The sequence below is a fragment of the Periophthalmus magnuspinnatus genome, chromosome 2, assembly GCF_009829125.3.
Source record: "Periophthalmus magnuspinnatus isolate fPerMag1 chromosome 2, fPerMag1.2.pri, whole genome shotgun sequence".
Classification (NCBI taxonomy): domain Eukaryota; kingdom Metazoa; phylum Chordata; class Actinopteri; order Gobiiformes; family Gobiidae; genus Periophthalmus; species Periophthalmus magnuspinnatus.
Window position 1 is genome coordinate 17,917,499 of NC_047127.1, and position 26,973 is coordinate 17,944,471.

At 38.3% G+C, this 26,973-nt stretch overlaps 2 protein-coding genes across 4 annotated transcripts in view; both read left to right on the forward strand.

The window, feature by feature from the left end:
• LOC117381344 (zona pellucida sperm-binding protein 3-like) lies at positions 1–26,206 on the forward strand. The gene is given in 12 exon segments (XM_033978299.2): positions 1–415; positions 1,017–1,128; positions 1,551–1,687; positions 1,757–1,875; positions 2,126–2,229; positions 3,008–3,185; positions 3,977–4,094; positions 4,479–4,570; positions 4,647–4,742; positions 20,306–20,372; positions 20,557–20,562; positions 26,045–26,206. Coding segments are annotated over 12 exon segments (1,530 nt in total). The 5' UTR covers positions 1–76.
• The window catches only part of LOC117382877 (muscleblind-like protein 2a), an 87,850-nt gene continuing 86,810 nt past the window's right edge, over positions 25,934–26,973 (forward strand). For 2 of the 3 annotated variants that reach the window (XM_033980119.2, XM_033980156.2), the window contains exon 1: positions 25,934–26,214. The gene's annotated coding sequence lies outside the window, so the exon portion shown is untranslated. The remainder of the gene's footprint in view (positions 26,215–26,973) is intronic. The other variant, XM_055227897.1, reaches the window with a different exon arrangement.

Below are 26,973 nucleotides of genomic sequence, written 5' to 3' on the forward strand. Positions count from 1 at the left end.
AGAGGAAGGCGGAGCTTATCTCCTCAAACCTCTGCTCCCAAAGTTGAAAGACGCATTGCTGTTTTTTTTTTAGATAATGCTGTCTTCAAATCCAGTATTGTATTTGGGTTTTGTGCTGCTCTTGTCAAAGCAAAATTTCTATGTTTTCGGACATAATTTTACTAATGAAATTTTGGAAGACTTTGAAGAAAAGGAGGAAGAGACAACCCTTACAACACCACCAGAATTCCAGCAAGAATCTTTGGAAAATTCACAAAATCAGTCTAAGAATTTTGAAGGTTTTGTCCAACCAAAACGCTTGATGTTTGTGGATCAAAATGGCACCAGCAGAGAGGAGACAGATTCTGAATGGAGCATTATTGAAGTGGACAAGTTTGAGTTGCCAAAGTTGCAAGTGCACAAAGGTCTTCACAAGGTATTCAACAGGAGTTTCACATATTTGCTGTGGTCTGCATTGTGCTAATGTCAAAGCTGCACTGTGAAACTTTTCTGGTGGAGGGTTTGCTATCTGCTTGTCTCCATGGAGATGATATTGTGTTGCTTAGAAAGTTCCACAGTATAAATTACATGAAGAACAATATATTGCTGCCAGGCCAGGTTACAGGTCAGATCTCTGGAGGGGTGAGTCCACTCACAGTAAGACTGTATATATTTAAAGGTATTTTTTCAGCAAATAAACAACTGTAGTGAAATAAGTGCATGATTCCCATGCACATCTAATGCCATACTGTGGAACATTTGAGGTGAAGTAATAAGAAATCCATAGTGACAAGCTTGGTGAACATGAAACAGCTTAATTTTCTTCTATCTCTTTTTAATGAAAAAAAACAAAAAAACCCAAACCTGACTCTTCAAATTACAATACACCAAACAGTGTCTTATTTTTTGGACATGCAATGTTCAGGTTCTTATCGTAATGTCATCCAATAATTTTTAGAAGTCAGCATAGTGAAACTGTAGCTTTTTGATAAATTCAAATAGTAAATACTTACCTGATGTGTTTATTTTTGTTTTAGGTGATGTTAAAATCTGAAGAGCGAGAGCCTGTTCCAGCTGACAGTGTGAAGGTGACGTGTGGAGAGGACGAGGTCACGATAGATGTCAAACTCAACTTTTAGGTAAATAAATGTAAAATAAATTTGAATAAGAATTACAGTTATTAATTTAAAAGTGCACATACATGACTCTTCTAGTCTCCATGGAGATGTTATCACTTACTTGGAATGTTCCGCAGTATTTATTCAGTTAGAAGTAATTTTTTTGCTCAAAAATGGAAAAAACATGCATTCTTACTGTGAGTGGGCTCGCCTCTCCACAGATCTAACCTGTAAGTTGACATGGCACTACCTGCTTGACTGGATAGATATTTTAATACTATATTGTAAAACATTCCGGGCAACGCAATGACCTCTCCATGGAGACAAGCAGGTGACCAACCATCCACCAAAAAAGGTATGCACCTTTTAGTTAAAAAGGCTTAATTCATAAAACAAAACAAAAAAACCCCAAAACAAAACACTTTGCATACCTCCATTTTAATTTATTTTAAGTTATTTTATTTTCTACAGGAAATGGTCAGCTGATCCACCCTCCTGACCTCACACTGGGAGACTGCCCTCTAGTGACTGTGAGGGACAAACATTTACATTTTAAATCTGCATTGCAAAGCTGTGGCAGCACTGTGATGGTATTTACTTACACTGTCCCGTTATTTAAACCTTATCTACGTAAAATTAATCTGATCTTTGTTCCTCAGCTGTCTGAAGACGCCCTGGTGTACAGTTTTTCACTATTGTACAAACCCTCTCCCATTAGAAATACATTTATTCTGAAGACTAGCCCTGCTGAGGTCCTAATTGAATGCCACTATCCCAGGTAAACCCATGTTATTTATGGTTAAACGTTTGCTGTACAAAGGTGCATGCTAATATGCACTTCCTTGTAATTGGATGCAGGCAGCATGTAGTGGACGTATTTTGAAAACATAACATCAAGAAGTAAAGTATGAATGCCGCATGAATGTCTACATACAAAACATCAAATTGTGACATATTCTAAATACTGTGTGCGCTTGTGTGCGTTTGTGATCCATTAGTCTAATAGTCTCATGTTGTCTTTGTTCCAGGAGGCAGGTCATAAGCAGTGAAAACATCAGACCCACCTGGTTTCCTGTGGACTTCCATGTGTCCTCAGACCAGCAGTTCCAATTCTCAATGAGACTCATGACTGGTAAGAACACTTTACATAACATCCAGAATTCACTCACTGAGCTGCAGAGGCTGCACTAGCACTGATTCATGATTGGTTTAAACCAACTGGATTTCAGCACTGAAACTGGCAACCCAAACAAGTGAGTCATGTGAGGGTCATTCTGCTTTCTGATTGGATACTTGTCTTGAACCAAAACACCAAATGTTATCATCAAAAGCTATATTTGAACATGTTCGCCTTGTATCTGGGGAAACAGAGGTCTATGAAATTGAAATTATGAAATTTTAAAGGTAACTTTCTGGAGGTGGCATCTGCATGATTCTATGGAAATAGAAAGTTAAAACCATACTTCTGAACATTATCTATGGAAATGGATATGTTGTGCCATGTTGTGGAATATTATAGCTATAGGAACAACATTTCTAGGGAAACAAGCTGGAGGTCAAAGAAGAGTCAGGTTTCTGGAGAGTTCCATACTGTGGCTTTAAATCATAAGCTTGCATACAGTTCCTTTAATATGATTTCTGCTTTTATTTGTATCATTTCTTGGTTAGTTCTAGTTTCATTTTGCTCCAAGACCTATCCAAACTTTGCATGTCATTTTAAATGATGAGTTTTTCCTAATCACAGCCATAAAAACCATTTATCCCTCATTCAAAGTGCATTATCCAAAATATAATGTACTATCTATTTACCTTTTATGTAATTGTCTGCTCTCATTCTGAGCCACAGGCAGCAGTTTAATCCAATCTGTCTCTTCTCAAATCAACTTTTCCATTTTATATTTTTATTTCAGAGGACTGGAGCTCGCAGAGGCCCTCTAGTGTCTTCTTTGTGAATGATGTCATGCACATTGAAGTGTCAGTGATACAGGGAAGTCATGTGCCGCTCCGAGTGTTTGTGGATCAGTGTGTGGCGACTACAAAACCAAGTCCAAATTCTGAACCAAGATATGAATTTGTAAACAACCATGGGTGAGAAAATGGTGGAAATGTAGACCAGGGTTTAGTCCAGGTTTAGTCCAGGTTTTGTTCTGGTTTAGTGCTGGTATAGACTGTGTTGATAGCCCTTTGAAGTGTACCTTACCTTATTTTGGCCAGGGTTTGTCTAGAACTGATCCTGGTCCAGTCCTGGCCTAGTCCTGGCCTTAGTCCTGGCCTAGTCCTGGCCTAGTCCTGGCCTTAGTCTTGGTTTAGTCCTGGCCTTAGTCTTGGTTTAGTCCTGGCCTTAGTCTTGGTTTAGTCCTGGCCTTAGTCTTGGTTTAGTCCTGGCCTTAGTCTTGGTTTAGTCCTGGCCTTAGTCTTGGTTTAGTCCTGGCCTTAGTCTTGGTTTAGTCCTGGCCTTAGTCTTGGTTTAGTCCTGGCCTTAGCCTTGTTGTAATCCCTTTGTAGCCCTGGTGTGATTCTTGTGTAGGCCTGATTTAGTTCTGGTTTAGCCCCGATTTGGTCTTGGCTTAGTCTTGGTTTGTCTTGATTTGCTCTTGACTTGCTCTTGACTTAGTTCAGGTCTGTGGGTATGGGTTTTTAGTCCTGGTTTTACTCCTGGTTGAGTCCTGCCTGTCTGGGTAGGTTAAATCAAATTTTAAATAGAGTTTAGTCTTGGTTTGAGTCCAGGGTTTATACATGTTTGGTCCTGGTTTAGTCCTTTGTCTTTTTTATCTTTTAGTCTTTTAGTCTGGCTTCACCTTGGGTTAATTCTGTTGTGATTCTTGTTTTGACTTGGTTTAGTTTAAACAAGATTCCTTTCCTCTCTCTGATATTTCCAGATGTTTTATGGATTCTAAACTGACCAGAGCAAAGTCTTTTTTTCTGCAGAGAATCCAAGACGACAAACTACACTTTATATTACAGACATTCAGGTTCAGACAACAGCTCGGTAACTCTGTAAGTACTGCTCCTACTGCTACTACTACTGTTATTATGACTACTCCTACTAATATTATTATGACTACTACTACTACTGCTACTGTTATTATTACTGTTGTTACTACTTCTGTTATTATGACTACTATTATTACTACTACTACACTATTATGATGACGATACACAATCTATCAAACTTGTTGAAAAGCACAGCCTCTAATGACTATATTAGCCATAGCCTTTCTGTTAAAATACATGGTCTGGTCTGTCACTGAAGAGAATCACATAATTGCACACTGAAATGATAAACTGAAATGAATAATTCCCAGCTTCAGATGAGTTTGTAATAAACGGCAGGAGTATAAGGCTTTACTGCACAAAAACAGATGATCCATTTCATTTCAGGTGTACATCTCCTGCAAACTCAAAGCCACTTCTACATCTATCCCTATTGACTCTGAGCACAAAGTATGCTCCTTCTTAAATGAGGCCAACAGGTAAAACTATATTTATAAACTTGAAATTGTGAAATAAATCCCTATACAGCTATGTAAATTTTTATATACTTTTCAGGTGGGTGGCTTCAGATGGAGATAATAAAGTGTGTGCGTGTTGTGAAAGCAGCTGTGAAGGAAAAAGGAAGAAGAGAAGCCACAGAGAGGAGAACTGGTAAGAAAAGTTTAATTATAATGTTTTAAGATTAAATGGCTAGAAAATTTGCAAAACATAGAACATTGTATATATATATAGGCATAATGTACATAATGTTTTTATAGCTCTACAATGGGAAGAAGCCACTGTTCTGGGCCCAGTCACTTTTAAAATGATGCCTGATGAGATGTTAGACTTGACACCTGTCATCACTGAAGTTTGTAAGTTTGTTTTGTTTCTGCTTTTAATATTTCCAAAATTCCATCACTGATATATTTTTTCATATATTTTTAGCCCTGTCTGAGTCTTTGGCTATGCTGTGTGGAGTTGGAGTTGTACTATTCCTTATTCTCCTATTGCTATCAGGGGCCCTTACTTTCTCCAAAATGCACAAATCCCATCTGTACCATGTATATGTTTAAAAACACTACATTAAAGATATATTTTTGAAGTATTTCCTGGTCAAATCTGTCTGTTACAATACTTTGAAAAGGGACAAAAAGGGCACTTTTCCATATTGCTTAAAGTGAAGTTATCCACAGGATTTAAAAGTAAGCCAAAATGATTTAGCTTCTTTAGAGATGACTGCTGGGGTTTAGCAGCAAAGCTTTGTGCATAGAGACCAACAAGAATATTTTTTACAAATAAAGTAAGAAAGAGCAAAAATGGAACATGTGAACTGTGTACTGTTCATCAACATCACTTGCCCCTAACCCTTTGAGTTTGCAGGTTTTGTCAATTGTGATATTTGAACTTGTGATTTGTGGTACCATTTTAGTATGAGAATTCCTATACTGCCATATATATATATATATATCACATCACAATTTTACAATTTTCTGGGGTGTGATAAAACCACAGGCAATAGAGTGCCAAGAATTTAAATGCTAAAATAAAAGCGTGGATTAATAAAATAAAATCACTACTGTGATAAAAAGTGCCAGGTATAAAATGAAAACTTAACTTGCACTTGACTTTTCCTTTGCCAAAGTTAAGTGTTTGCTCCCTTCTCCCTTTGCATAACCCACATAAGTTGCTACTTCTACCCACGTCGATAATGGCTGGATGCCGTTTGGTGTATGTTTTGCTGTAAGATGTCGTGGTTGGACTGCATGGCAAAGGGAAAAGAAAGCGTAATTACGTATGACAGTCACGCTTACTCTCCTGCTACAACTCATCTGTTACATTGTTGCTGCTGCCGAGCTAAAACTATACTGTTATAAGATAGTAAAACTCAAATATAATTCACAAACTGTCTAATGAGACACATTGTTGCAGATTTCAACTTTGTTTTTTCACTGTAAAGGCTATTTATTTTATCTGTAGAACATCCATGTGATTCACTGTAAAGTTATGATACTGTGTCTAATGTCCACAGGTTCCACTGATAATACACCTGCCAAGACGTTTGTGATGGATGACTAAATGCTGTAGTCATTCTGCCATATTTGAACAATGTACTGCATGACACTGCAGCATGGATTTATTAACACTACACACACAAACAAGTTTCCCGCAGGACAGGTTGTTAGAGTGACAGGAGATCAGAAGAACCTTAAAGTGTTTCATTTTTAGTTAAAACATTCATGTGATCCAATGTAAAAGCTCCCTCTTCTATTCTCAGAAACATTTATTTTGAACCAAACCCTGTTTCATTCTTGATTTTAAGTTGTTTGGAGTATCTACAGATGCAGACATACACCAGCACTAGGGGTTTCTTTACAAGTGGAAATATAAAATATCATATTCTTTGAGTACATTCATTGATAACTTTAGCCTGAAATAAACCCAGAAATAATATCTAATTTCTCTGTGTGTGTATATGTGTGTGAGCGTTATACATTTAACAGCAGTTATTTTTGGCAAAAGTCCACTTAAACTGTCCTGTAACCCACTTCTGGTCCCCAGCCCACCCATTGAGAATCATTGTTAGGGAGCAACCTAACCAGTGATGTCTGCAACTCATTTTATTCAGGCTAGAGGTGAAGCTGTTGTTTGAAGCATGTTCTTGAGCACATCACATGAGCACGTGCACTCTGAGGAGGGAAAATAATGAGAGTCACTGCTGAATCCTACATGTATCACTGAAAATAAAACTATACTGGTAGCAATAAAAACAAGAGTAGATTGGAGAAATGACATCTTGCATGTTTAAGTAATCTTTAGTGTCCGGTGATCCTTAATCACTCTAAATACATATTTGAGAGGGTAAATATGAAGGAAAACAACTATAGCATGGTTAAAAGCTCTAAAAAGTAGATTTTACATGTCTCTTTTAAGAATACAATGCAGTTTCAGCATCTCAGGCCTATCCCAGTGCCGAGGCATTCTGAATAGGCTGAGCAGTTTCTGGCGCATTAAGTCTGACATTCGATAGTGATTCACAGCTGTATAATGTTCTGCGAACACACTGTATGAAAAAAGTCCTTCAACTGAGAGCTGAGAGCGAAAAGAGTGTCCTCCCCGAGCCAGACTTAGTGTGAGCTCTCTGGGTGTTGCCCATGTCAGACTGCACACATGTCCACAGAGCTGGTGCTGTGAAACAGGGGAGCTGTAGGCCGAGCCCCAGTCCCACTCAAACACATGGTCACATTCTAGAGTAATAGTCAAATATTACATAATGTGAATTGAGGATTTCACTGTTATGTCCGTTTCCCCATATATCTGAGCAAAATGTGTCTTGCCCCAGTACAGCTTTATTGTATAAGCAACTCTGGAGGTAAAAAAAAATCAGCTGCATGCTGTCTGCATCTATTAGCCACAATTTGCATAACCTCTGAGCTCTGTCCAATCAGAGTAGGCCGTGCACTGTGTTTGTAGGTACAGAAAAGAGCTAAGACAAGTGGGACAACAGTGGACAGGGATGGCCAGGACTTAAAATCACAACCAAATTTACGAATTAACCCTATTTTCTGAACTATAAGTCACACCAGTCAAAAATGCATAATAATGAAGAAAAAACTGGACTATAAGTTGCATTTTTTGGGGAAATTTATTTACAAAATCCAAGATCAAGAAAGGACATTTTATCTTTAAAGGCAAGTTATAATAATAACAATAAAATAGAGAACAACAGGCTAAATAGCAGTACAGCATGCTAACGTAACACATTTATATGTATTCAGCTACATGAGGCATAGACAGAAACTGAATATGTGTCCTTGTATGTTAACTTAAGATATTAACAGTTAATCAGATACCTAAAGCATAAAAAACAAGCTAACACTCTGGATCTTACTCTGGATCTTACTCCAAATCACTAAATCCATTGAATTCTTCATCCTCGGTGTGGCTTCTGAAGAACTCTGGCTGCTCCGTAGGTAAGTGATGCACCATTTCCTCTTCTGCGTGGCTGTCATGAGACTCAGCTGAGCTACCATTTTAGGGGGGATTTTTGTTCAGTCTTTCTCAGATGCCTAAATTATCGCAATGTGGAAATTTAAAATGTTCAATGGTACAGAACTAGGAGATACTGGTACAAGCCTTAGAGTGTCCTCGCGCAGTTGTCAGTGTCACAATAACGAAGATGTGAAATTATATATTTTAATAATTTCACATATAAGTCGCATACCTGGGCAAACTACGAAAAAGGTGCAACTTGTAGCATGGAAAATATGGTGATTACAGTTACATGCTAGAATATACTCCGCAAGTACAAGCACCTCTTTACAGATGTACTCAAAAAGGCTTACCCAAAAACAACAGCAGTAACAACAGTAATTTGACTATTTGTAATAATTATATTTATTAGTTGCTTGGAATTCAAGCTATAAATTCATCAAAACAAGCTGTGATTACAGCTATTTTAAATAGAGCAGAAGGACTGAGGTCACAAGCTGAGCAAACTGGTCCACATACAGAAGTATGCATTTTTCCAAACTCCTTTGGATGGTTCATAACAACATGATGAATAAAGTTATATGTTCACTGTTTTTTCTTAAATCCTGTATTACACAAAACTGAGGTTTTAACCATATTCACATTCAACACATTTAGATATTAGGCTGTCTGCATCCCCCAAAGCTAAAAATGCTCATTTCACCTGATGATGTCATTAAAAGGTTAACAGCTTTTTTAGCCTCTACTGAACTGCTTTACTCTTCAGTAATTCTAGAATAACCTTAGGCTGTTGCTTTTATATTTGAATATTTTTGTTTTACCTTTGTACAGTTGTTTTACCTTTTGTACAGTTGAAAATTCTCTGATATCTGCTTGTGCCTCAAGGCATGAAGTAATTTCAAAGAGGCTAAAACCATAGGTGTAACTTGAAAATCCAGGGATAAAATGGTCAAATGAATTCTATTAATAGGTATATTGAGTTTAAAAAACACAGTGGAGTAGTATTGATATTGATATGATTAGTGTGATATCATCAAATGCTTTAGCACTCTACTTCCTGTAATTTTACAACTTTCCTTTGCAAAATTGCTTTGTGACTGTTGTAAAACTATAATTTGCATTTACACCAGGTATTATCCCACCAAATGAAGGAATGACGTAAAAAATTCAGCTATACACACTTCAGCCTCAGTACAGGTAAGTGTACAAGCCTGAAATCACAACACAGCAATTGAGCATTGACATTGAGCTTGTGACATTTGGTCCTCATTTTGTTTTTTCCTCCAGTCCCATGAGAACCATCTGAACAAACTTGAATGTGCATTCACATTTGTTCAGGTTCCAGGTGTGTATATAAGAGCCCAAACATGACCAAACCTTGAACCACTGAATACAGATCAGTCATGACCTCTTCCTCTTCCAATATGATTTTCACATCTGTGGGTATTAAGACTGCCATGGTCCTCCACCACATTATAATCTTACTGTACCTGCAAAATATGAGTAGATTAGCACAAAGTATATGGTCAGTCTCAAAATGAATCCAAAGAATCTGCAATAAGTTGCATTCAAGGACTAGAATTGTATGTAATAATTTCAGATGGTGGGCAGGGGCCTCTATAACTATATATAAAACAGATTTACTTGTTTGCTTTTAAACTTTGAGACAGTTTTTGTTTCATATGGATAGGCCCTGTAATTACAGAAAGATTAACCATGAACCAGTTCAACACTACAATCTGAGAGTTACACAGCAAATTCTACCATAGAATGCACTTGGTTCTCCCAACATCCCAACATTTCTAGAATTCCTGTAGTTTCAAATTGAGCTTGTATGCCTCTGTGCATACAATCAGGACACAGTTACTAAGACAAGTCTAAATGTATTATTTAAATTACCTTTCAGCGCAGAGAAGATTAAGAAGGCTAGGTCACATTCAAGCCCCAGGGCCTAAACATGACCGTCCATTGAAGACAATGGGCCGTGCTCAATGGCGCATGTTGCACGTTTAGCCTTTAGTGGCTAGGAGCATCCGGTCCTGCCCATGAACTCATGGGCACCCCAATGAGCTACCCCAATGAGACTTTGTGTGACGAAAGCGAGCAGAGCAGCTCCGAAGAAGACAAGGGAATAATAAATAAATTATAAATGCTAATGTTTGAACTTCCAGGAGCTTCTGAACCATGTTCTAAACCTGTGACTCATGACAGTTGGGCTAATTCACATCGCTCACATGCTTGTTCATGTCTTACCATGTGACCGCTCTAACCAATCAGTGCTTGAGCTTAGCTAGAGCGGACATAGAGTGTAGCCGAAGCTAATGATTAAAAAGACAACAGACAGATTTTGAGCTGAGAAAAAGATTAAGATCGGAAAATAGGTGAAAATCGCCACAAGACTGGACCTTTGTGAAAGCTGTAGGTACCCTTTCAGCCCCAGTCAGTCCCTGTCATTCCCTGTCAGCTCCTGTCAGCCCCTGTCTGTCTGTGCCAAACACGAGCAGTTTGTGATTACATTGTGCTCTATGAGAAAATCCTTTCTGGGTAGGAGGGATTTTTCCATTGTAGTACCAATGAGGGGCCACTAGTCCAACTCGAGACAGCTCTAAGCAGCAGGACCCTATCCAGTTATTTAAATAGATCCATGGTCAGGTTGCTGGAACTGATTCGCGGATGATCCAGAGGCCAGAGCACATGGAAGTGAGGTTGTTGCCAACGCTGCCCCCTGTGTTGGAGGGTTGACTTGGCACAGCACATGCACAAGACATGGTCAATGAACAAATGTTCATTGGATAAATTAATTATTGTAAATTACTATTGATGATGATGATGACGTTGATTATTATTATTATTATTATTATTATTATTATTATTATTATTATTATTATTACTTAACTTGTACTTAAAAAAAATGAAATAAATTCAAACCCAAGATTAAATCTACTGTTTAAATTGTACAGGCCAATTACATTTTCTTTAATTAAGCTAATGGCAAAAGACGTATTGAATGGGCAACAGCATTGTTTCACTTTTTTCAGTGTATTATGAGACTCTCCTCTTCACAAATGACAAACACAGGTCCCGTTTTAATGAGCTGTTTAATTACATATATCCATCTGTACAACGGCTGCAGAGAGGAGCTAATGCGAGGCATACTTCTAGCATGAAGGTGATAGCTAATCAGAGATATTTATATATTTATTTATATATATATTATTTTATTGCAAGGTTTCATTATATTCAGCAAAAGGTTGTCTATTTTCATTTGATCATCACTTCCTGTTTTGTTCCATGTTCATGATGAAACGAGAATTAGTAAAATGCCACAAAAACAGAGTAAGGTTTGTGTGTGTTCCAGAACACATGCAGATGTGAGTCTGGTCACTGTTCAATCTGTCTGTATCAAAACAAATATGGATACTTAAGAGGAAAAAAGAAAGGACAAATATGACAGGGGACTGAAAAACAGAACAGATTCTACAGAATCAATGAGTGAAAACCCTAAACTCTGTTTACCTGAGGTAAGATAAATTAGATTTAGTTTGTAAATGATGGTGACAAATGAGCTCCTTCGTTTCACATGTGTCACTGAAATAAACACACCTGATTGGCCGATCATGTTTGGTTCTGGCTTGAGGCAAAACAGAGAGAGAGGGGACCAGACTGATATTCCTCTGTATAAAAATACACAGAGATATCAGCCTGGACTTACCAGGCAAGAGTAAGGTAACCATAATAATTACAAAACAGTTATAATATTTCATTTTGCTTGATTTAGCAAATAGTAAAATAAATAGTTATTTGAAAAACAAACAAACACACACTCAAAAAACAACAACAAAAAAAAAGATACTTTTTAAGCATTAATATCCATGGACATAAGCAGGTCACTTCACTAAGCCAGGTTAAAGGTGAGGTCTGTGGAGAGGCGAGCCCAAGAATACGTGTTTCTCCAAGTATTTTTTAATAATTGAAAACACCTAATTCGTTAAATGCAAAATATATTTGTTTAATATCTTGTGGAATTTTTCAGGCAAAACAATAACATCTCCATGCAGCAATAAAACCACGGAGGACCACACAGTTCATGTTAAAGACAAGAGTAACTGTCTCATTCCACCAGCAAACTGCTGAGCCCTGAAGATCTTGTAATTAACTCCTTAATGAACTGATGAGAGCCGTTAATGAGGAAATTAGTTTCTCTCTCTTCTCTCATTCCTTTTCTCATTTATCCTTCTTTCTCCTCTCTTCAACATATGGTTTGTTAAATTGGTATGGTAAGTTCACTAGAACTATGTAGTCTGCCTCTCACAGTTTTAAAAATATACGACGATCAACTGACCCTGTGTGTCTAGACCAGTGGTTCTTAACCTGGGTTCGATCGAACCCCAGGGGTTTGGTGAGTCAGTCTCAGGGGTTCGGCGGAGGTCTCATATAATTTGCAGACATATCCCAATTCGACAAATGCACCCTTTGCTGTGCCTATCGAAGTATCCGCCCGACCCGTTCGAATGGCATAAAAACATAAAACGACATAAAAACAAATAAAAGGAACAGACTTTGCTGTGAAAATGACATGAGTGGCACTTGCCAAGGTGAAGCCATGCATTTCTGAACTGGTCTCTCAAAAGGCAACAGCAGAAGTCACACTGATTTGCAGTAAATATTCATTATTATTCTAGCCTGATGGAAATTAGGTGATGGCTGTGTGTTAAAATGTAAAAAAGAATAAATAGCATAAATACAATAAGTTAATTATTGGAATACATAAGGTTAAAAAATAAAATCATTTCAGTGTGGTAGTATTAAAAAAGGTCATGTCTTTGTGAAAAGGTATGTATGTAATTTGTTGTGAGTTCATGCATTGTATTTGTTTTATTCTTTGAACACAGTGATGTTAATCATTTGAAAAAAAATTATATTTTATTTTTCAATACAGAAGGGTTCGGTGAATGTTCATATGGAACTGGTGGGGTTCAGACTCTAGGTGTTAAACTGCAGATAGAGACATACATGTGTGTCACATTCTCAGTATATGGACAGGCCTCATGTGAAAGAATCTCCACAATTAATTCACTGAGCTGCAGAGACTGTACTAGCACTCATTCATGATGGCTGCAGGTGCTGGGGTTTAGGAAGTGACCATTCAGATCAGAGCGAGGCATTGCAGGTTTAAACCAACTGGATTTCAACATTGGAACTGGCAACCCAAATGAGAAAGTCATATATGACTCATTCTGCTTTCTGATTGGATATTTGTCTTGAACCAAAACACCAAATTAAAACATAAACGACCAATGTTTTTGTCATTAAGAATAAATCAGCTTTACAATTGTTATCAGTAAAACTTATATTTGATTTGAACATGTTTACCTCATATCTGGGGACACAGAAAGGTCAGGTTTATGAAACTTAAAATCAAAATCTTACATACAGCTCCTTTAATGTTCAAATATTATTTCTCCATAAATTTCTTGACAATTTGGAATAACTATACTATTACTACTACTACTATTACTACTACCACTAATACTACTTTGATTCCTTCTCTACATCCATGTCAAAGTACCTCTGCTTGCCCCTTCCCCTCTTTGTCCTGTCTATATAAATATGTCACCCCCATCCCGTTTGGACATAGACACCTGTCAATCAAACCCAGGAAGGAAGCCACTGAGTCTGTGTGGGGACCTTTGACCCTGTATTTGCTTACCCCTCACAATGGGATGCCCCAAAGGAGTATAACAGGAGGGACACAGCACCCCCGGCTTTGGCCCCTGACTCCAAGGGCCCCTGTATCCTCAAATAGGAGGTTCCATTGTGATGTCTCCATTGTCAGCCATGGTCTATATGTTCCATTGTATATTGTTGTTATGAGCAGCTTTTTTAGTTTAACAAAATATATATTTTGTTTCAAATCGTAAAGGGTCCCTTTGTTTGAGCAAAATGTCTCTTGCCACTATGCAGATATATTGTATAAGCAGCTCTTGAGGTCAAAATAAGCCCATTGTGTACTGTCTGCATCTAATTATAAAGATAAAAAAGTGTCTGTTAGCCTGCTAGTTGATGTTAGAGTTACAGTGAAGGCAAAACTCTGATCTTATAAGGGCTTTGTGTGACACACTTATAAGCACTTCATGGTGAATAATTAGGATGCTCAGAGTATAGAAGGTAAGTGAGAAATAACTTTGCACCACTGCAAACTGTTTAAAATGAAGTAGTTCTGTTTTTCACATTTTTAAAACAATAACAATCTGGTGCACTTTTAATCCCCATGGCAACAGTCCTAATTTGTTATCATTCTGAAACCTGTGGGCAGTTTGTAATGACAGACCATTGTTTCTCTGTGTAATGTGTTAGTGTATATTATACTGTGTTTGCTGACTTTACATAGACCCAAATTGAGTTATCATTAAAAATATATTTAGTGATGAGATGAATACTTTGAAAATGTATTTAGTTATAAAATACTGAATACCTGCATGAAAAAATTTAAAATAAAATGTATTTTGTTACATTCTTCAGCTACTTTCCAAAAGTGTATATGTCATGGAAAGTTGAGCGTTGCCGATTAGATATAGTCAGCCTCACCTCCACGCACAGCTTGGGCTCTGAAACCCAACTCATTGAGAGGGGCTGGACTCTCCGTTTCTTTGGCGTTGTCATTGGAGAGAGGAGGCAAGCTAGCTAACCCTAACTCACAGGGCGGCTGGGTACTCCCTTAGAGACAGGGCGAGGAGCTCAGTCACACTAGAGCTGCTGCTCCTCCACCTCGAGAGGAGCCAGCGAAGGTAGCTCGGGCATCTGTTCATGATGCCCCCTATTCTGGGCATGTCCCACCGGGAGGAGGCCCTGGGGAAGACCCAGGACAGGCTGGAGGAACTAATTCTCTCAGCTGGCCTGGGAACACTTTTGGGTCCCACCAGAGGAGCTGGAGGACATGTCTGGGGTGAGGGAAGTCAAAGCAATAACATGGAGACAAACACCAGGAAAGTTACACAGTGCTCCTTTAAGCATTTTGGATATATAAAAATACACTTTTCTTTTTGGAGTAACTGTTTGATTCCTCCAATCCTTTGCCTTTCCTGTGTCCTCCTCAGCTGTGCCAACATGTTCCAACCTTGAACCTGTCCAGCCCCAAAAACCCAAACAAAACCCCAAAGAAATAAATACAATAAATGTTTTTGAGAGAAGCCCAGATGTCCCACACTGCAACCTTCTTTGAACGCACCAGGAGCAGATCCACAACAAAAGACTTTAAATCCTCCTGCACCCAAAGGAGACGGTGCTCAATAGGTCCAGAATATCACATTGGATTTTGGTTTCATTTGAAGATTTGATTTTAAAGGGTTTGATAGACCCCAGGTGTGAAAGAAGGGATAAAAAGATAAGGATGTAAGATATAAAACATAAAAAATGCATTCTCTGCTCCTCTGACCCTCTCCTCTGCTCCTCTGCTCCCCTGACCCTCTCCTCCGCATCCTCTGCTCCACTGACCCTCTCCTCCGCATCCTCTGCTCCACTAACCCTCTCCTCTGCATCCTCTGCTCCATCTGACCCTTTCCTCTGCATCCTCTGCTCCATCTAACCCTTTCCTCTGCATCCTCTTCTCCTTTGACCCTCTCCTCTGCATCCTCTGCTCCACTGACCCTCTCCTCTGCTCCACTGACCTTCTCCTCTGTATCCTCTGCTCCTCTGCTCCTCTGGATCCTCCGCATCATCTGCTCCTCTGACTCTCTCCTCTGCATCCTCTACTCCATCTGACCCTCTCCTCTGCATTCTCTGTCCCATCTGACCCTCTCCTCTGCTCCATCTGACCCTCTCCTCTGCATTCTCGTCTCCTTTGACCCTTTCCTCTACATCCATCCTTGTCTGACCCTCTTCTCTCCATTCCATCTTGTATAACTAAAACTATCATGACCTCCATTTTGTTTAGTTTATATATATGCGTGTGTGTGTGTGTGTGTGTATATATATATATATATATATATATATATATATATATATATATATAGAGAGAGAGAGAGAGAGAGAGAGAGAGAGAGAGAGGGAGAGAGAGAGAGAGAGAGAGAGAGAGAGAGAGAGAGATAGATGCAAAAAAAAGACTAAGATATAAGTCATAAATACATTAAGAGTTCTATTAGCTTGACTATCATGACTATCATATGGAAATGGAGGTGACTCCTATTGACAAACTACTACATTTTAAAAATGCATTCTGTAACTTTTTGAATGGTTACTTGTCTCCATGGAGATGTTATGACCTGTCAGCAAATGGATGTGCATTAGTTCTGGACACATCTGCAGCTGTCCGTCCATGGGAGTGGATCTCACTGTGGATCTCCTAGACATTTCTCTTTTTCCCACGTTTTTTTATTTATTTATTTCTTATTTTTTTGTTCTTGCCAAAAAGGAGGGTCTAAGGACAAGGGGCGCTCTGGGACTGTTATCCATTTGCTTGTTTTCTGTTGACTAATTTGCTTGTCTGTTATTGACCAATGCCTGTTTCATTGTTGATTTTCTGACTTTTGGTTAAATCAGTTATCTTGTTCAGCCTTAAGAAACAACTGCTATAGTGTGGCGCCCTGGACATATCTAGTATAAAAAGAGACACCCCGACAATTTTTCATTTTATAATAATTTCTATATTTTTTCTTTTATTTGTGAAATTGCTTGTATTTGTAATACCCTATTACAACAGTAGATGTCAGTAATGGCGCAGAGTAAGCAGACTGACTTCTTGGCCTTACGCAGAAGAAGCTCAGTTCAGTCATAAGCTGTGTACAGCAACACAAAGAAGCCATTACTCAACACAAACTGTGTTTTGTTGTGTTCACAGAAATAAAGTCACACTGTTACACTTCAGCTACAGTCTTCTTTGTCACGTGTGTAACAATAGTGATTCTGCAATGGTGATTTTTCATCCAAAAGTGCACTTCCTCATCAAGGTCAGGCTTTTATTTGTCTCCTAAAATACTGCATAAGTTATACCGTGCCGTATACCGAGATACTGTACCATTCAAATCATTTGTTGTGTTCTGGCGCCACCTTGTGTGTGTGTGTGGGGTGTGTGTGTGTGTGTGTGTGTGGGGGTGTGTGTGTGTGTGTGTGTGTGTGTGTGTGTGTGTGGAATTGTGTGTGGAATTGAATACTCTTAGACATCCGACATTATATATAACGACAATATTGTAGTTGTTAATGTAACTGCTTTTGTATGTGGCATTTTGCCGACAAGTGGATGTGAAGGTTCTATTGGTCAGTTCCTGATTTTGGAGACTGGCTCTGGTGAGTTGAAACTGCTGCTGCTGCTTGTTTTGGAGTGGGTTACGGCCTACAGTAGCCCTTGTGTCCAGAAAATAAACAACCAGAAGAACCACCACATCACTGCAGTAATTATAAATAACATTTAGATATTAATACATCTTTTTTCTTTTTTTCTTTACTGAATTAGAAGTAACAACAACGCATCAACCAAAGTCAGAGAGGCATAGCTGCATAGAGTGAGGAGAATTCATTTATTTCCATCCGTCCATTTTCTTCCGCTTATCCGGCGCCCGGGTTACAGGGGCAGCAGTCTAAGCAGACACTCCCAGATTTCTCCACACCCCAGACACTTCCTCCAGCTTCTCTAGGACTCCAAGGTGTTCCCAGTCCAGTTGAGAGACATAGTTCCGCGAGCGTGTCCTGGGTCTTGCCCGGGCCCTGTTTCCGCTGGGATATGCCCGGAACCCCTGTATGCCCGAAGGCATCTGGAACAGATGCCCGAACCACATCAACCCCTCCTCAGTGGCAGTGGCTCTACTCTGAGCTCCTCCAGTGTGACTGGGAGCGCTCAGCCACCCAGTAGAGCAGGGGTGCCCAAACTCTATTCACTGAGGGCCATATCTTGAAAAATATTCAAGACGAGGGGCCATAGACCAGTGGTCAATACAGTGGATAATTGAGATGGGTGCATTTAACATACTTTAAATAAAGCTTGAAATATTAATATTGGGTCTGCATGGCAATGCAGTGCGATGTTATTTAGGTTATATTGGTAGGATTACTCAAATTTGCAGTAAAAAGTACTGGTTATGATCAATTGGGCCAGTTCAACTGAAGGTCTAAGGGCTGCTGGCCATAGTTTGGACACCCCTGCTGTAGAGGAAGCTCATTTATCTTATCTCATCTTATATTCACCACCATTCAGTCAGTACCCAAAGCTTATGACCAAAGGTGAGAGAAATGTATTTATTGTTACTTTTACAAAATATATTATCAGTATACATGTATGTTTTAATTACTTTTACGAATTTCTTGCTGCTCTACATCATATGTCCAGTAGATGGGGCTGTCTACATACTTCCTGAGGGCAGAAGCGTCAGCGTTATCTTTCTTTTATTTGAACCTTTTCACATAATAGCCGTTTTAGTTTACTCTTGCCATTGTGAGTGAGAAATGGTAAAACTTGTCATTGTTGTGGTGTATCCTTTGAAAATGCCTGATTTAATTCATTTTTCAGTGTTTACTTCAAGCAAGAAGGATTGTCAAAATTATCAAAAATCAGACACTAATCAATCCTAAAACTAGTATCGAAACTAGATACTCATTTTTTCGCAGGTATCAATACTACAAAAGTCCCATTGACAGGACATAAATGAACCTTTCCTGAAAATCTTTAGAATGATGTTGAGCTGTCTCTTTTATAAGACACATAGACTAGCATGGACCACTTAATTCATTTCTTACACACAATTACTCTTACTTGAGTAGTTTCCCCATATAATTAGTATTATTTTGAAGTAAAGTAGTGTACTTCTCTGAGTAAAATTCTTGACTATATCTGACACTACAATCTAAATCTAAGACTCATTACTATTTAATGTCAAACCCACATTGTACAGTATAAGTGCTAAGTATTCACATTTGTATCTCCTCTCGAACCATCCTCCCACTCAGTTCCATATATAAATGTACCGCACTAATCTCCATGGAAACGGCTATAGTAAACTACTATACAAGACTATACATCGCTGCTTTCAAGGACGCTTTGTGAAATGCAGTCATAATATGAGAAGTACTGTGGTTAGAATAAAGGTTTGAATGGAGATAGATTTTTTTTCCTTTTTTATATGATTATTTAAAATGTCATACACAATTTTCTCATATTTCTCTATTGTAAGACACTCATGTAATTGTGGTGGAAGTACAGGAGCAGTTTATCAGAGTATATTTTAAAAACTTTTTCCTTTGACTTCACTACATTTGAGAGAAGGTATCTGTATTTTCTACTTGAACAGAACTGAAAAGTAAAAGTATTTTTATAGGGGTTTAAGCTTGTATGTGTGAGAGCCTTGTTGTATTTGTACAATTGAGGAAAATCACAAAAATCAAGCAGTAAACAATAATGTATAGACCTTTAAGTGGTATTGAAAAAAATGATGAATGACGGCTCATCAATGGGGACCCAGTAAAATGTCACCATAGACAAATGAAACTTAACATCAAAAATAGGTCACGTCAGGACCTGGGATTGACAAAATCACTCATCATAATCTTTTGACATATCCTCCAACAGTAAAAGCCAAAGTTAAATCCGTCCACTGGACAAAAAGCTGTAGGAGTGAAGATGTTTCGCTGCTCATCCAAGCCACTTCTTCAATTCTGATCAGATTGCTGGTGGAAACTGTCTTATGTCTATCTGATGGTTGGAGCTAACTAAACTGAAACTGTAAACACGTATTGTTTACCGTTTCTGTTTGTAGGCTAGGTCTATTGAGCTACACTTAAGTGCACTGTGCCTGAGGCCTACTTAGCACAATCATTCTCTCTTATGGGCCTACTGGCTAGCTCTATTGTTCTCTTTGTTTCCTTTTATCTGCCTTGGGTCTGAGGATGAAGTTATATATGGGAGAGAGGTGATGTCTAAGGCCCCCATTTCTGTTCAAGGAAGGATTGTCTTTCCTGACACAAATATGTTCTTTAACTCTCCTCTTAAACTATTTATTTTCTCTGGCTAATATCTGAACTTCACTATATTCAAAGGAGTGGTTAGTGTCTTTTAAATGGAGATTGACAGCAGACTGGGGTCCTGAGCTGCTCTCTGTGATGTTGGCACATTCTCTTATGCAGTGGCTGTTTAGTTTCTCCAGTGTAACGCTCACTGCACTCTTCACTACACTGAATGGAGTAGACCACATTACTTTGTTTGTGACTCGGGGTTTTGTCGTTTGGGTGAACCAGTTTCTGTCATAAGGTGTTTGTAGGTTTGAAAAAGACATGAATCTTAAACTGTCGGAAAATTTTCAGAGGTTTTTCAGACACATCAGCTGTGTAAGGAATAGTTACTCATTTCCTTTTAGGTTCAGATTTCTTGTTGTCCTGTTTTTTTTAGCTCTCTTAGATCTGTTGAACGCCCATTTGGATATCCAGAGTCAGAGAGGTCTTTCTCCACATATTGTTCCTCCTTCACGTTTTCCTCTTTGCTTGTAGACACCACTTGAGCTCTGTGTTGCAGGGTACGGTAAGTTTTGATTTTAGTCCAGTTGTCATCCGTGTAGCGATACCAATGCATGGGTGGAGTGCCTGAACACGAGGCCAATGCATTCTGCTCAAATTGTTCCATGTATAAGTCAGCCATAATAGGAGAGACCAGTGAGCCGACGGCACAGTTGTGGATTTGCCTGTAGAGGTTTCCTCTGAACTGAAAATATATGGTATTTAAACACATTTCCAGCCTTTTTGCAGAGTTGGTTGGTCTGGTGACAGTTTAGTTCTCTCTTTTGGCTCAGTACCTTGTAGTAGTCTCCTCCTTGGTGCCTTCACCGCTACCGATGTGAGGATACAAGTGAAAATTAGGTCACATTAAATGAAATAATTGTCTCATCTCGATCAAAATTGGAGATGCTTGACTTTGCGATCAAATTCTGCTATGTTTTCAATATGGTGCTGCCAACCAGAGGAGCAAAGATGGTCCTCCGATGTTTGGCCACATTTTATATGATGGAGTCTCTACTACATACAATGGGTCTGAGGGGTACTTCCTGTCTGTGGATCCAGCTTCCGTAAGTAGTCTATGATCTTCTTGTACCCATAAGTCTCAGTAATTCATGGGTTGATGCTGTAGTTGGTTCTTCTCTAGAGCAGTGAGAGCCTTCCTTTCCTCTGATGTTATATTGGAGGGAGGAGGTTTGGTGTTGCTCAGCAACTCTTACTTTCAGTCTAAGATCTCCAACTTCTTTCTCTATAAGCTTACTGTTTCTAATGGCACTTTCTGCTGCTATAATGTAGTCCACTGTTTTGATGTTACTGATAAGTAAGTACAGAGAAGAGAACAACAACAAGAACAACAACTATTACTACCACTACTACCACTACTACTACAACTACCACTACTACTACTACTACTACTACTACTACTACTACTACTACTACTACTACTACTACTACTACTACTACTAATAATAATAATAATAATAGTACTAAATGTGAAAATAAGATTCTCTATTTGCTTTTATCCAGTCTAGCTGTGTAATCCCTCAGTCGTCCAGGTTTGATCCATAACAGGTCCTGTTCTGATTGTATTTTTCTTTTGCTTTATCCAGCCTACAAAATTATAGTGCTGATTTTTACAAAGTTAGCCACAATTAGGCATCCTTGTGATTCCTAATGCATTATTGAATATTCTCATTCTAATGCTATTGCTAATGGGCTAAGTGAATGTCAATGCTAAGAGGTAGAGCTTTGTCCATTATGGCTGTCCCCGTTTGAACTCATGAATTATGCACACTACTTTACTGTATATTTAGAAGCTCTTTGTGGGAACAGATCAATTGTTTTTGGACCACAGTGTTTCGGGGAAAAGATCCATGGATATAGATTAAAAATGTGAGAATATTGGACCAGTTTGGAGAGCAGACAGAAGCAGAGACTTTAAAGTCAATTCATGTTTTTGTAATCCTGATTTGGTTTGGTGAATAGTACCTATGCAAATGTTTATCAGAGTTTTACTTCAATTAAATGGCAATTTGTGTGAAAAAAATTTAGAAGAAAAGTACAAAAATACAGAAAGTAGGAAGTATACAGGATCCTGACTCAGATCTGGTCCAATGCTCCAGGTTTAACTCAGAGACACTGAAGGATGGGTCAAATACTGGCTTAACCCAGAGACACTGAATGATACAGAGGACACATTTATGGGATCAATAAGTATATGTTAACTTAAGCTTTTTAGTATCAAAAGGTTTTCATATTGAGTAGTAGTAATTGTAGTAGTACTAGTACTGGTGGTAGTAATAGTAGCAGTAGTAGTATAAACTATAAAATCTGTCCAAAAGCAGTTGTTTAGTGCAGTTTTTCTTTTCACATTGTAGATCATCAGCTGAACTAACGAGCCAATGCTGGGGCTCATCTTGTCTCCTCCTCTCATTGAGGAGGTTGTGGGTTTAGGCTCCTGATCTGTGGAAAATGCTTTGGACATTTAATTATAAAAGCTTTTAAGGTAAATAGCACCACGCCGTACTGGAGGTGAGAGACAGAGCCATTTGTCTGATGAAGTGTGCATCACTTGATTACATCACTGTAATAATATGATGGCTGTATCTGTCATAACAGGGACTATAGGCCTTAAGGGACCAGAGCTGAGGCCACAACTAATGCTTGCTACTGCTGTTGCTACTACCACTACTGCAGTTACTACTGTTACTGCTGCTGCAACTACTTTTACTGTACTGTTCAACTACTGCTGCTACAGATTACTACTATACTACTACTTCGACTATTGTATAGTACTGCCACAATTGCTATTACTACTACCACTGCTGTGATTACAATTAATATTACTACTACTGCCACTTTTGCTGACATTATTACTTCTACTAGCTTCTACTACTATTGTTACTACTACTATTACTACAACTAATGCAGCTGCAACTATATTTACTATACAGTTCTCCTGTAACTCTTACTATAGATAACTAATAATACTACTACAGCCGCTGCCACTACTGCTATCAATACTACTACAAACTACGACTGTGACAAACGCTTTCATTATACTATTCTACTACAACTATTACCACTACTTCTACTACTACTATTACTACTAGTGTTTTCTGACGTTGCTAATTGCTACTACAACAGCTGCTTTTATCTGCTGCAGTTTACTGACTTCTTTTCAGATTTTTTTTCCAAAATACTCATAAAAAGTATAAATTGTGTTTAGAAACAAACTTTAAAACTACAAATTTTACTTTGAATAATATATTTTTTCCCAAGCACAAAGACAAGACTATACAGGCATCATTAATCATATTTTCAGATTCACTCTGCAAGCTAAATAAGATCCAAAGGGGAAGCCATTTTAATATGCGATTTTCTGCTGACTGCACTGGAGTCATATGGCACCATAAATCATATCATCTCTGAGTATTCTCTTCTGCTAAAGCATGAAAACACATGGACAATCATCAGTATTATGGAGTTTTAGAGAGCACTATAGAGCTGTATAGAGAGCACTGGAAAACTACTGTAAGATATGGACCAGGACTAAACCAAATCTGAACCGGGGCTAAACCAGGACTAAACCAGATCTGCGCCAGGACTAAACCAGATATGAACCAGGACTAAACCAGATCTGAGCCAGGACTAAATCAGATCTGAACCAGGAACAAACCAGGACTAAACCAGATCTGAAATAGGACTAAACCAGGACTAAACCAGACCTGAGCAAGGACTAAACCAGGACAAAAGTAGGGACTACATTGAGACTAAACCAGATCTGAACCAGGGCTGAACCATGACTAAACCCAAACTAAACTAGGACTAACCCAGATAAATGTTTTCCAGTCCTTTTTATCAACTAGGCTACTTTAAATAGAACCTTCTTTAAGAATTACAGATTGTTAATTGTTTCATTATATGGCTCATCGCCGAAACTTGTTAAATATTCAACACAAACGGTTCATAAGGAACTTTGAATGTGTAACATACCCTCATAGTAAAAAACTGCATTATAAAACATCCAGTAAAGTGGACAAAATCTAATAGAATAGACCAGTGTCTTGGCCAACTGCATCCCCTTCATACCCATAATCCTTTGCTGCACAGAGCTTTCTTTATTGGCTGTATGTCCATTGTATTTGCACATGGTGTAGGCAGCAGTCACTCTTTTTAAACAAGGAGAAACTGTCCCTCGTTTCTTAGATATTCAGGAACATTTTTGGACATTTGTGACTGCATGGTTGTTGATGGGATGCTAATGCTAACAACAGGGCTCTGTGTGTCAGCAGCTGCTAAGCCAAAACAGATGTGTCCAATTAGAAGGTAAATAGTAGGGAAGTGCTCTAAATACTGTGTGAGGATGTCAACAGAAAATCTCTTTACAACAAGTCTCTAACTGATTATACTACTGTTATAGCTATAGCATAATAGTGTTTGCACAAAACTAAACTTTCAAACTTGATTTTGGTACTAAGGAATAGATTTGATACTAAATACCAATTTCAAAATCACAATGCAAATATAAAATGCTTTCTATTCCCGTGTGTCCTTATATCTGTGTAATCCCTCAGTGGTCCAGGTACATTCCATAGTGTATTATACATGTTCTGATACTTCTCAACATCATTCTAAAGCTATTCAGGAAAGGTTCATTTCTGTCCTATGAATGGACTTTTTTAGTATAGATACCTGCTCAAATGAATTTGACCTTTTGATACAAATTTTAGTATCATTAGCATCAGATTTTTGATATTGTTTGCACCCTATACCATAATAAACCATCTATGGACCAAAACCAAAATCTACATATAGTCATAATACATTCTGACTGTAATTTATACATTGCACAATAGGGACAACAAAATATTGTTTGTGATTTAAAGTTTCACATAATATCCGACATATAGGCTTATTATTATTTTATTTGACCCTTCTTAGTAGGCTAGTTTAGTAGTCTGACAGCAGAATTTGTTAAAAGACTATTATTCTATAGCCTACTTGTCTATATTAGTATTTAAACAATTCCTCAAATATTGGCCTAATTATTATGTTATAATGTTATATAATGTTAAACAAATTATAATATATTGTGTATACTAGTCCATTCATACTTATAATTGGCCATTTCCCATAGCAGGTGAGCAAGGTCTTGGAAGGAAAAATTATAACAAACAAACAAACAAACAAACAAACAAACAAACAAACAACAACAATAACAACAAAGAAGCAAGCAAAAAAAAAGCTAAATGTTGTCATTAAAATAAAGGCAACACCTCCACTTGTCATCAACTTTCTTGTTTTACCCTATTATTGTGCCTTTTTAATATCATATTAATTAGACCAATGATCCATCTCCCCCATCACCTACCTAGTCTACACCATACTTTGCTTTTTGATTCCTTTGCCTGAAACAGCTTGAAAATTACGGCCTACGCGTGTCAAACTAAAATGTGATCACTTGGTGATTATATATGAAGTTAATAAACAAATATTAAACATGTCATTTTTTAATTTAATCTTATTTTTGACAGAAAGGTGGACAGACGGAGGCAGACGGCTTCGTAAATCAACGGCTCCATCTTCCCCAATTACTGCTGTTTCCACGGCAACAACTCCCCCTCCCTTTACCCTAGGTTCTATCGGACCGTACCACTGCCAAAATAGGGGACAACTGCAGTGTTTTATCAATTAAACTTACAAATTCAACTCAAACTGTTCAAATCTCAAGATTAAACCAATTATAATACGTAAAAATACTAAATTAAACTTGCGAAATGTATCAAATCTGGATTTAAGTGCAATTTTGCATGTTACTATTGTTGACAAAACCCCTGTTGCGAATCTTTAGTCAACAATCCCTCGAACTGTCAAAATCGCTTGTTGCTTCTACCGAGCCTTAAAAGTAGTTAGCGATCTAGCTCTAGGCATTGATAGCCCGGTTTATTCTCAAAAATCTAGGTTAAAAGTTCACTTCTAACCAGGATTTGCGACATTTCTCCTTTTAGGATAAACTGGCGTGGTTGTCGGACGGAGGAGGACCGAGCGGGGCGTGCTTGCTGGCTATCCCCGACTCCCGAAAAGCGACCGCAATCCCGGGGAAGAGATCTGGGATTCTGCGCTTGGTTCGGAGGACTCCAGCTGGATGTGACAAGCTGGACATCACGTAAGCACCCAGGTAGTAGCTTAGCCTAGCCTCGCACTGCTAGCATTTTGCATTTTCAACACATTTATCCCATTTTAAGTGTCTATAAAATGGCCTGTAGGTAATGAAGCGAAAAATATGCGTAGATAGCGTACTAACAGACGGGGTAAAGTGGACACTGCGCGCAGACTCGCATCTAAAATCACTGCATTCACTCTTTAAAACAAGTGAAAATATAAGAGCACCCATTACGTCATGTTTGTCTGCACCCTGCTTCTTTCCCGGGACACGCTTTTAGCTTTTTACCGCAGTAGCTAACTTACAATACTAAAACTGCACGATTTCTCATTTATAATTGACCTAACAAGCTTGCATTGATTTTACACATTTCAAACCACTTATACAAGGTCGAAATGCCATGCAAAAGCACTTAAATGAATGGATTTTAGGTTTTTATTATGCACGAGCTAAATTCAAAAGGAGAATAGTAAGTGCGTGTATTGCGCTGTTTTAGCTGGCTGTTGCTCACCTGTGTGGACTGCGTAATTACCGTGTTGTAATTAACCTTGCTGATAGGTCACGTATTGTGGTTGTCATGTAGATACTGGTATCACTTCTAATAATACGCCCCGTCACAAGGAAGCAGAGAGGCGATAACCTTGAGACACGCACTAAACATTTATGATGCTTTGGGACGATGGTTGTAATATTGTTTTACCTGCATAATTATATAAGAGGTGATAATGGTTTTGATATGATCACGTGTGCAAAGCTGGTAGCATAGGGTTAATA